The sequence below is a fragment of the Capricornis sumatraensis genome, chromosome 10 (assembly GCF_032405125.1).
Source record: "Capricornis sumatraensis isolate serow.1 chromosome 10, serow.2, whole genome shotgun sequence".
Taxonomy (NCBI): Eukaryota; Metazoa; Chordata; class Mammalia; order Artiodactyla; family Bovidae; genus Capricornis; species Capricornis sumatraensis.
Genome location: NC_091078.1, coordinates 36,740,759 through 36,752,786, shown reverse-complemented (window position 1 = coordinate 36,752,786; position 12,028 = coordinate 36,740,759). Strand labels below are relative to the sequence as shown.

The following is a 12,028-nucleotide window of genomic DNA, read 5'->3' as shown; positions in this document are numbered from 1 at the left end:
TGACAGTGAAAAATGGAACCAGTCTAAATGCCTACCAGTGAGAGAATGGCTAAATCATGGTATATTCACATAATGGGATACAGCAGTTAAAAAAATTAACCTGCATAGCAGCACTCCTCACAATAGCCAAGATGGGAACAACCTAATGTCCACTGACAGATGAAGGGGTAAAGATATGGTACATATATACAATGGAACACTACCCAGCCACAAAAAAGAATGATGCAGCCGTTTGCAGCAACATGGATGGACCTAGAGATTATCATTCTAAGGGAAGTAAGAAAGCAAACGACAAACTCCACACAGCATCACTTATATGTAGACTCTAAAAAACAGTACAAATGAAATTATTTACAAAACAGAAACATTCGCAGACATAGAAAACAGACCTGTGGTTGCCAAGAGGGAAAGGGAAGAGAGAGTGGGACAGACTGGGAGCCTGGGGTTAGCAGAGCAAAGTATTTATATATAGAACAGATAAAACAACAAGGTCCTACTGGGTAGCACAAGGGACTATATTCAATATCCTGTGATAAGCCACAATGGAAGGGAATATGAAAAAGAAGCATACATGTATATATACATACACACACACATATATTTATCTCTAACTGAAGAATAGATAAAACAACAAGGTCCTACTGGGTAGCACAAGGGACTATATTCAATATCCTGTGATAAGTCACAATGGAAGGGAATATGAAAAAGAAGCATATATGTATATATACATACACACACACATATATATTTCTAACTGAAATACTTTCTGTACAGCAGAAATTAACACATTATAAATCAACTATACTTCAATAAAATAAAATTTTAAAAAAATCAACCTGATCTTGGATGTTAAGAGGAACAGCACTAAAAAATAATGCTGAGTGAAAAAACATATTTTGCCAATTGCTATATATACTACAGGTATAAATTATGAGATACTTTAATCAAAGCTATATGTTATAGGAGTTATATACGTATGTAGTAGAAAGTAGGATAGTAGGACTGGGAAGGATGCACGTGAGCTTTAGGACAGTGGTGTCCTCTCTGAGGGGAGCAGGAGGGGCAGGGGTAGGAAGTCCTAGGAGGGAGGGGCTTCTGCTGTATCTGAAATGCTTAATTTCTCCAAAAAAAAAAAAAGTAAATATGAAAAAATGTAAACATTTATTAGTTCTAAGCAACAAGGACACAAGTGTTTCTTAATAGCACTATTTCTGGATTATCTATGCTATTCCATAATAAAAATGATTACCAATGTGCTTAAAAGACATCTTAATTACCATCTCACAAGCTAATGAATCATTTGTCACATTTGGGCAAGGACTGTCCTCAAATAAGGCAGCAATTCTTTCACTGGCACAGGATTTTGTCAACTTAGAAAATCTCTGAAAAATGACAAATGGGTGGCTGAGCGGTGGGGGAAGGAAACTGAGAAGTCATTCAGTGCTCCGCTCTGTAACTGCAGACAGACTGCAGCGCGGGCTGAAGACCTGTTTCTGATCTCCGCCTCTGCCACTGTCTGCGGGATAGTGGACACACTGCACGTTTCTGGGCCTCAGCATTCTCATCTGTAAAAGGGGGAGCTGGACTAAGTCTGTGGTTCTCAGGAATGCTTACGGAATACAGATTTCTAAGCCTCAAGCCTAGAGAGTCAGCGGGGCCCAGGAGTCTGTATTTCTAACCTGTGACTTCCTGTAACTTTGATGTAGGTGGACCACAAACAACCCTTTGAGAAGCACAGGCCTAAATGATCCTGGGTCCCTTCTCAATTCTTACTGTAACATCCTGTCACTTTAAAGGTAAGGATACATATACACAATTTAACACTTGAAGGGAAGTAGAAGTGTTATAAAATTATGGCAATAGGAAAATGGTTGGTAATAAGAGCAGAAATTAAATACAGGCTTTTTCAGTAACAGATTGTACACTTGGGCTTACATTGCATATATCTGGAAACTGAGTATACTATCTGTGTTTTAAATCTGACCATCTGTCTGGGTGCTATCTACAAGAATCATACAGTTTACAGCCTCTCAAACTTTAGAGGCATCAAATCCATCTAGCAAGCTTGTTGAAATACAGGTATCTGAGCTCCAATCCTGAAGATTCTTAACTTTCTAACCTGAGGCAGGGCGCAGCCAGAGATGCTAACACCCAACAAAATTTGAGAATTTGTGTACCACATGATTCTTTTAAAACAGCACATAAATTCTCAGATTAAAAAAAAATTATAGTCAGCTTTTCAGATATATCCAGTACATGAGAAGTAAAATCTATTCATTCTAATTCCTTTATCCTAACATTCCTAATTCCTAATTCCTTTACCCTAAAATTCCTAATTCCTTTACCCTAAAAGAGAGCTACTTCTCTCGTCTGAAAGGAATTTTTCTCACCCAAACCTTAATCCTTTAGCCTGAGAGAGAAAATTTAAGATAAACAGTTGTTCAAGGCACAGTAGCTGCTCTCTGTAGAAGAGCTCAGTGCCAGAAGTCTAAAGGGCCCCTCAAGTTTTAAAGTCTCCTGACAGTACAGAGTTGCCACAACTGGTACAAGAAAGTTGCGAGACATTGAGTCAGATGGTGTGCACACCTGTGCCCGCCCCCAGGTGTGAGCTGTTTTATGAACCTGGCCTCCTGACCTGAGTTTTCCCCAGGTGACCCATTAGCTAGTCTCTGGTGAGCTAAGTTGATACCACCCCTGGCAGAGTGGTCTCATAGTTTTATGAAAAATCTCTGGACTAAAATTAAAGATCCCTAAACTTTATATCTCGATATTTAATGGCAAGTTTGTGGGCAAAACCTATGTACCTATTCTGACTTTCCCTTAGGGGTGATGTAAATACTATGAGGGAACACTGTATAAATAAAGATGCTAGAGGAAAAATAAGGCGCCACAGCCCATTCCCATCTTCAAACTACATACAGTGGCCTCAAATAGAGGGTTCTGGCCCATCCTCAGTCCTGCACATTAAAGGAGTCCCCCTGAAGAACTGCCTCTCAGAATATGGACTCTGCTTCACCTCAGGGTGACTTCAGGGGAGCTGGGTTCAAATTCTTTCATAGGAATCCCTGATCCTCACAGCTCTGAGAAATCAGACAGGACCACCATCGGGCGCCTTTGTTCCGTAAGTGATGCTCAGGACAAGTGACCACCACCAACAGCATCTTCAATAGCTGTTCTCAGGGGTCACTGATGCAGAATCTCAGAAGTTCACAAATGTGGGTATTTCCAGAAGCATCACCGAAGACAAACACAGCGACTCCTTTTTGAGGGTGATAGAAATGGTCTGGAATTAGTGGAGATGATAGCAGAATCCATGATATACTAAAAAGTCTGGAATCAAACACTTGAAAAGGATAAGCTATATGGTATGTGAATTATTTGTCAATAAAAACTATTTTTAATAACTAAAAAAAAAAAGATTACCTTTCATGACTAAAGTATGAAGATGAAGTAGGTGAGATTCAATATGCTTTTCAACTTTCAACCAGCTGACTTACCCTGAATAGCATAAATAAAACCACCTGCAACTCCCTCCACACCTTCCATGAATTCATGAGGCAGGGCACCCTCCCCAGTCTGAAAGAAACGAGAATAGAAGTGCTTGATGCTTCATGACTAAAAATACATTCCTTACACTTGAAAATGGATTTTGCAAAATTCATCATGTGACTCCATGGTGCATGAATCCATCTAAGATGCTATCAGGATATCAGCATTCTACTTTTGCTATTGTTAATTATTACAATGTCCAAGATTAGGTATACCCAATAATCTCCAGACTGGTGTTCAGAATTCCAGCTTACACAGAATCCCATATTCTTGAACTTGCTACCAACATTATTACCAAAACCAATTTTATTTTACATCCTCAAACACCCATACTTAAAAATAAAATTACAATCATGTACTTGGAGAATGCCCATCAGTTCAAATACACAAGGCACATTTTTAAAGTGTCTGCTATCATACAGTGAAAAGCTCTCTAAGCCAACAGCTGAACCAGAGGAGCCCTGCTAACTAATGATGTTGAAGGTGCCCAGAGATTATTGTGCCGACAGCCAACAACAGTCCTGTCTACCTCTCGGCTTTGGAGGAGCTGCTGTTTTTAGACCTACGCCTCTTTTCACCTCCCAGGTTACCCAAGGCCCTTGCTTGAAGTGAGGGGCTTCACCTTGGGTATTACACCCCAACTTAATATGTCTACCAGCTGCTGCAGGCTAGATCAGACTGTCAGTCATGCCTCAGCAGCTTTACAGCATTTTTTATACATACTCACCCAATCAAGAGGCCTTACTGCCTGCCTAGTCCTTTTTTGAATAGATCCTTCTAGCAGAGCTCTACTGTACAAACTAATGTTTTAAGGCCAGTGGAGACACAAGTGTTGTGGGGTGACTGAGGTAAATCACCATTTAATTCAGAATATGATTTATAGCTGAATGTGGAAAAAATTTCTAGAGGTGAATACTACAGATTCAAACTTTGTCATTCCACAAAAGATTGCACACTTTTTTTTGGGGGAGTGGGGGAGAGTTGGTTTTTTCTTCTTTTTAAAAACTGTACACACTATACATTTTGGCTTGTTTAGAACTTGACAGTACTTTATTAACTTCTGTCTAAAATGTCACATCTTGGCTTTTATTTTGCCTTTGAAAATTTTCTGAGGTTATTACTTGCTGGCAAGGGAGCAAGGCTTAGGAAAACTTCCAGCTCTGCATTTATGATGAAAACCTTTATTTGCACATGGGTTCCTTAGAATAGGCTCCTAAGCAATCAGATTTTTTTTTTTTTTTTCAGTTAGCTGAGTGTTTAAGCTACCGTTAACCCTCCACAAGGCCTTCTGGTGGCTCAGGTGGTAAAGAACCTGCCTGCAATGCAGGCAACCCAGGGTGAATCCTGTGTCGAGAAGATCCCCTGGAGAAGGGAATGGGTACCCACTCTAGTATTCTTGTCTGGAGAATTCCATGATGGAGGAGCCTGGCGGGATATAGTCCATGGATCACAAAGTGTTGGTCATGACTGAGCTTTCACAGCCCTCCACAACCATACTCATTCCCAAAGCAGATCATGTGAATCTTTACCTTAAATCTAGCCCAAATCTCAGAAGTAAACTGAGTTCTGTGCAATCAACTGAATAGTACAGAATTTTGTCATGTTTTGCATATTTAAGTTTCACACACAGAAAAGGAGGCAAGAAATTCAAGGCACTTGCTTTGCAAATAAGGAAAAACCCTACAAATCCATAAGACACTATATTAAATAAAGGACTTTTCATAATCAAGGATGAAATCCTAAACATGGCCTACAAGGCTAAGGCTGTAACTACACCTGAATGTGTGGCTCTGTCTAAGGCCTGTCTCCCTCACTGGACTGTGAATCCCCCTGTGGGACAGTTATGGGTCTCCCAAGAAGGTGCTTGCCTCACAACGAGTATGCAATAAACGCTTTCTGAATGTATAATAACAAACCTCATGATTTTCATTTCAAATTCAAGGAGTCATTTATGTGAATAAGGTTAATATTTAATGAAATGTACTAACCCCGTGAATTTAAATGCCAAGTGCTTTCCTAATCATTAGGCCAGAATTCAAGGAGAACAATTCTATGACCATACCACACGATTACTTATTTAAGTTCATCATTTTAAGTGTGCTTACACCTTTTTATCACCCTACACTTACTCTGAGAAATCTACCTGTTTTAACTTTTAAGAAAATTTGGCAAATGAAAAAAACCACAAAGACCAGCAATATAAATGACAGTGAATATTCAGTCTTACTTTCTAATACTTTTATCTATAGTATTGTAACTGACATCATACTGTTAAGTGAGACTGTGAATACTCTACTACTGAGTAAGTGAACTTAGAAAGATGTTAACCTAAAAACTAACGAGAAATAAAACAAACTTCCTAAAATGCACTAATCTTAAGGCAAACTGTCTACGAAGGTTGAAGCTATAAAATCATAGAACATTTGAGTTTTTCATCTTTTACTATGGTGACTCAACAACACTTTCTATTACATACATTCTAAAACCTAAGATTCATTGTTCCATAGGAGTTGGTGTAAAAGTAAACTTAAAAACATTTTAAGATTTTAAACAATGCTAAGGTATGCTAAACACCCTAAAATAAAACAGGAAGGACTTACGGTGACGACTCTGAGAACTCCTCCTCCATCGTTGACTGTCACTTTGTGGAGATTCCTTGACACAAGGCCTTGGAGGTCTTGGCTCTCCCACACAATTGTACCTTCAAAGCTCTTTTGTAGAAAAATGAACACAGAGTCAGTTTCTTTATTGCTGTCATTTCAGTCTTCAGTAAGTTTCTAGGGAAAGGTTTATTTTTCTAAGACACATCAGTTAAAACTTGTTGGGCACGCTAACACACCAATAGTAACATTTAGTGTATATCTTGGAGTCTTTTTATGCACATCTAAATCAACACTTTCAAAGACCTCTTTTTGACAGTTTTACATGCTGCAGTTCTGTCATTTCCCACCGCATCAAAGGCATTTCCTTCTGTGACTTCAGCTGCTATGACTGCTCTTTTTCAAGGGCTTGTACCAATGCCACAGAGTGAATGCATCCTGAGTCACTCTGACATCTCCCTACTGGCACACATTTCAGTTCAGTTCAGTTGCTCAGTCGTATCCGACTCTTTGCGACCCCATGAATTGCAGTACACCAGGCCTCCCTGTCCATCACGAACTCCTGGAGTTCACTCAAACTCACATCCATCAAGTCGGTGATGCCATCAGCCATCTCATCCTCTGTTGTCCCCTTCTCCTCCTGCCCCCAATCCCTCCCAGCATCAGAGTCCTTTCCAATGAGTCAACTCTTTGCATGAGGTGGCCAAAGTACTGGACTTTCAGCTTTAGCATCATTCCTTCCAAAGAACACCCAGGACTGATCTCCTTTAGAATGGACTGGTTGGATCTCCTTGCAGTCCAAGGGACTCTCAAGAGTCTTCTCCAACACCACAGTTCAAAAACATGAATTCTTTGGTGCTCAGCTTTCTTCACAGTCCAACACTCACATCCATACATGACCACTAAAAAAAACCATAGTCTTGACTAGACGGACCTTTGTTGCCAAAGTAATGTCTCTGCTTTTGAATATGCTGTCTAGGTTGGTCATAACTTTCCTTCCAAGGAGTAAGCATCTTTTAATTTCATGGCTGTAATCACCATCTGCAGTGATTTTGGAGCCCCCCAAAATAAAGTCTGACACTGTTTCCACTGTTTCCCCATCTATTTCCCATGAAGTGATGGGACCTAATGCCATGATCTTCGTTTTCTGAATGTTGAGCTTCAAGCCAACTTTTCACTCTCCTCTTTCACTTTTATCAAGAGGCTTTTTAGTTCCTCTTCACTTTCTGCCATAAGGGTGGTGTCATCTGCATATCTGAGGTGATTGATATTTCTCCCGGCAATCTTGATTCCAGCTTGTGCTTCTTCCAGCCCAGCGTTTCTCATGGTGCACTCTGCATAGAAGTTAAATAAGCAGGGTGACAATATACAGCCTTGACGTACTCCTTTTCTTATTTGGAACCAGTCTGTTGTTCCATGTCCAGTTGTAACTGTTGCTTCCTGACCTGCATGTAGGTTTCTCAAGAAGCAGGTCAGGTGGTCTGGTATTCCCATCTCTTTCAGAATTTTCCAGTTTATTGTGATCCACACAGTCAAAGGCTTTGGCATAGTCAATAAAACAGAAATAGATGTTTTTCTGGAGCTCTCTTGCTTTTTCCATGATCCAGCTGATGTTGGCAATTTGATCTCAGGTTCCTCTGCCTTTTCTAAAACCAGCTTGAACATCTGGAAGTTCACGGTTCATGTACTGCCGAAGCCTGACTTGGAGAATTTTGAGCATTACTTTACTAGCATGTGAGATGAGTGTAACTGTGCGGTAGTCTGAGCATTCTTTGGCATTGCCTTTCTTTGGAATTGGAATGAAAACTGACCTTTTCCAGTCCTGTGGCCACTGCTGAGTTTTCCAAATTTGCTGGCATATTGAATGCAGCACTTTCATAGCATCATCTTTCAGGATTTGAAATAGCTCCACTGGAATTCCATCACCTCCACTAGCTTTGTTCGTAGTGATGCTTTCTAAGGCCCACTTGGCTTCACATTCCAGGATGTGTGGCTCTAGGTGAGTGATCACCCCATCGTGATTATCTTGGTCTATCTTTTTTGTACAGTTCTTCGGTGTATTCTTGCCACCTCTTCTTAATATCTTCTGCTTCTGGTAGGTCCATACCATTTCTGTCCTTTATCAAGCCCATCTTTGCATGAAATGTTCCCGTGGTATCTCTAATTTTCTTGAAGAGGTCTCTACAGGAGATGGCAAGAGTGAACGTTGACATTCTAGGAATCAGCGAACTAAAATGGACTGGAATGGGTGAACTTAACTCAGATGACCATTATATCTACTCCTGTGGGCAGGAATCCCTCCAAAGAAATGAAGTAGCCATCATGGTCAACAAAAGAGTCCAAAATGCAGTACTTGGATGCAATCTCAAAAACGGCAGAATGATCTCTGTTCATTTCCAAGGCAAACTATTCAATATCATAGTAATCCAAGTCTATGCCTCAACCAGTAATGCTGAAGAAGTTGAAGTTGAACAGTTCTATGAAGACCTACAAGAACTTTTAAAATTAACACCCCCAAAAGATGTCCTTTTCATTATAGGGGACTGGAATGCAAAAGTAGGAAGTCAAGAAACACTAAGAGTAACAGGCAAATTTGGCCTTGGAATGCAGAATGAAGCAGGGCAGACTAATAGAGTTTGGCCAAGAGAACGCACTGTTCATAGCAAACACCCTCTTCCAACAACACAAGAGAAGACTCTACACATGGAGATCATCAGATGGTCAACACCAAAATCAGATTGATTATATTCTTTGCAGCCAAAGATGGAGAAGCTCTATACAGTCAGCAAAAATAAGACCGGGCACTGACTGTGACTCAGATCATGAACTCCTTATTGCCAAATTCAGACTTAAATTGAAGAAAGTAGGGAAAACCACTAGACCATTCAGGTATGACCTAAATCAAATCCCTTATGATTATACAGTGGAAGTGAGAAATAGATTTAAGGGCCTAGATCTGATAGATAGAGTGCCTGATGAACTATGGATGGAGGTTCGTGACACTGTACAGGAGACAGGGATCAAGACCATCCCCATGGAAAAGAAATGAAAAAAAGCAAAACGGCTGTCTGGGGAGGCCTTACAAATAGCTGTGAAAAGAAGAAAAGCAAAAAGCAAAGGAGAAAAGGAAAGATATAAGCATCTGAATGCAGAGTTCCAAAGAATAGCAAGGAGAGATAAGAAAGCCTTCCTCAGCAATCAATGTAAATAAATAGAGGAAAAGAACAGAATGGGAAAAACTAGAGATCTCTTTAAGAAAATCAGAGATACCAAGGCACACATTTGGACCCTATCACATACCTACTAAAGCAATGTGAGGCATGTTCTGGTGTAAATGTTTATTTTCCCCAATAAACCTGGTTTTTTAAAAAATAAATCCCCAATTTTCTGTATGACACAGGGAACCCAAAGCTGGTGCCCTGTGACAACTAGAGGGTTGGGATGGGTTTTAAGGTTTTAAGAGGGAGGAGATGTGTGTACCTATGGCTGATTCACGGTGATGAAAGGCAGAAACAATCACAATACTGTAAAGTAATTATTCTCCAATTAAAGAGATGAAATTACTAGGACAGTAACAGATATTTTATATGCATTTCGGCACACACTGCCAAATTGCCTGTCATTAGCAATTTATAAGAATGCCTAGTTTCACTCGCCTTTTCCCAGTATGGGATATTAGTAAAAGAAGAGAAGTTTAAGCTAATTTAGTAGATTTAACGAAATGACTTTTTAATGGGTGTTTCTTTTGATTTTGGGGCGGGGTGCCACGTGGCATGTGGGGTCTAGTTCCCTGACCAGGGATCGAACCTGCACCCCCTGCAATGGAAGCATAAAGTTTTAACCACTGGACCGCCAGGGAAATCCCTGTTCCTTCTGATTTTTAATGATGTCTATCAACTACACTGTCTCTTCTGGGAAGTGCCTAGTCGTGCTTCTTTACCATTAACCACTGAGTTTTATATATTTCTTATTAGTCTGTATGAGCTTGTAATAAATTACCTTAATCCTGTAATATTTTATATACTATTTGTGCAGAATTGTTTGCCACTTCATATTGCAGGTTTCTTTGTTTTGTCTTTCTTTGGCCATGCCACAAGGCTTGTGGGATTTCAGTTCCCCAGCCAGGGGTTGAACCTGGGCCACCACAGTGAAAACGCCAAGTCTTTACCACCGGACCGCCAGGGGATTCCCAGGTTTTGTTTTTTTTTTTAATCCATAACTTTTACCTTGTCAAATCAGACAAACTTTTCCTTAGTAATTATTAGTATTAAAATTGGAACTTAGGAAGTTATGCTCCTGTCCCACTTTCGAATTCTAGTATCTTCTAATCTCTCTCCAGTTCCTGTTTTTAGCATCTGTGCATGGCTGGCTCCTCAGTACTGCCCAGGTCTCAGCTCCACGGTAGTCTCAGGAAGGCTTTCTCTAGAGACTGAACAGAAGGCAGCCAACTCCCAACTTCTATCACATCAGCCTGCCTTCTTTTTTTAGTATTTATTTATCTGGCTGCACTGGGTCTTAGTTGTGGCACGTGGACTCTTAGCTGCAGCATGTGGGATCTAGTTCCCTGACCAGGGATGAACCCAGGCCCCTGCATTACGACTGTGGTCCAGTCTCAGCTATTGGACCATCAGGGAAGGCCCCAGCCTGTCTTATTTTCTAAAACCCACTCACCACTCCTGATATTTATTTTTCTACTGCCCATCTAACTGCTCCTCCCACCAGACTGCAAGCAGCAGAACAGCAGTGATCTTGTCTGTCTTATCGACCAGCATCTAGAATGCCTGATACCAGGCATTACTCAAGTAGCTGAATGACACTGAACTCAAAAGCACGTAGAATTCTGGTATACAACAGGACATAAAGGATACAGTTTTAGCATACTAAAAACATTGTATGTATTAAAATTAAAAGATAAAGTACTTTATAGTAATGTTTCATTCAACCAGCATTATAAGGGAACTAGACAGAATTGAACTTGTCCCATAAGCTAGGGCAATGATTTGCAAGCTTTTTAAAAAAAAAAGACAAAAAAACTTCTCTACCACAAAAGATAAGAACATTGAAGGAACCTGGATTCCTTGGGCAGTGTGTCATTTTATATTTTGCAAATGTATCCTTAAATTTCATTATCCGTGAAACTCCTGGTGTGCGCTGCAGAGCCCTAGGGCTCCTCAGAGCAGACTCTGCAGACATAACCTGTGCCATCATTTCCCAGCCTTTACAGCGGAGAAGATGAGGCCTATGTAAAAGGGCTGTTTGAGGATCAGTGATAAAGCATATACTACATGATGCATTGCCTTTTTAAAGGATCCCATTTCCTCATCTTACAAATAGCTCCTGCTCACTTCTACACTTCCCCTGGGAGACCTTCGCTCTTTATTAAACTTGATGTTCATTAACCTCGATCCTTTCTATAAAAACAAGGAGATGTTCTCACAAATAGATGATGTACACAGAAGCATTCTTAAAAGACTAGGAAGGGACTTCCCTGGCGGCCCACTGGTTGAGAATCTGCCTTCCAAAGCAGGGGATGCGGGTTTGATCTCTGCTTGGGGAACTAAGATCCCACATGCCATGGAGCAACTAAGCCTGCACATGGCAGCTGCAGAAGCCCGCATGCTCTAGAGCCCAGGGGCCACAACTAAGACCCTGTGCAGTTAAAAAAACAAAAGACTGAAGCAATACACCAACTATGCTGCACAACAGATGGGTGACATCATATTCTTCTAACTCTTCTATATTTTTGTCCAGTTTTCAACAGTGAACAAGTATTACTTTCAAACATTTTCATATTTTTATAATCAGGAAAACTTTTTTTGTAACTAAACACGTATATAAACCTAAATTTGGGGTCAATCTTCTTTCAGACATGAGCCATT

The 12,028-nt window shown here is 40.3% G+C and overlaps 1 protein-coding gene across 1 annotated transcript in view; it reads right to left on the bottom strand.

Annotated features, from left to right (window-relative positions):
* Positions 1-12,028, bottom strand: part of B3GALNT2 (beta-1,3-N-acetylgalactosaminyltransferase 2) — a 63,134-nt gene that overhangs the window by 7,723 nt on the left and 43,383 nt on the right. Inside the window, exons 6-7 of the mRNA XM_068981650.1 lie at positions 6,150-6,260; positions 3,498-3,576 (exon numbers count right to left, since the gene is read on the bottom strand). Coding sequence (XP_068837751.1) covers positions 3,498-3,576; positions 6,150-6,260 — 190 coding nt within the window. The remainder of the gene's footprint in view (positions 1-3,497; positions 3,577-6,149; positions 6,261-12,028) is intronic.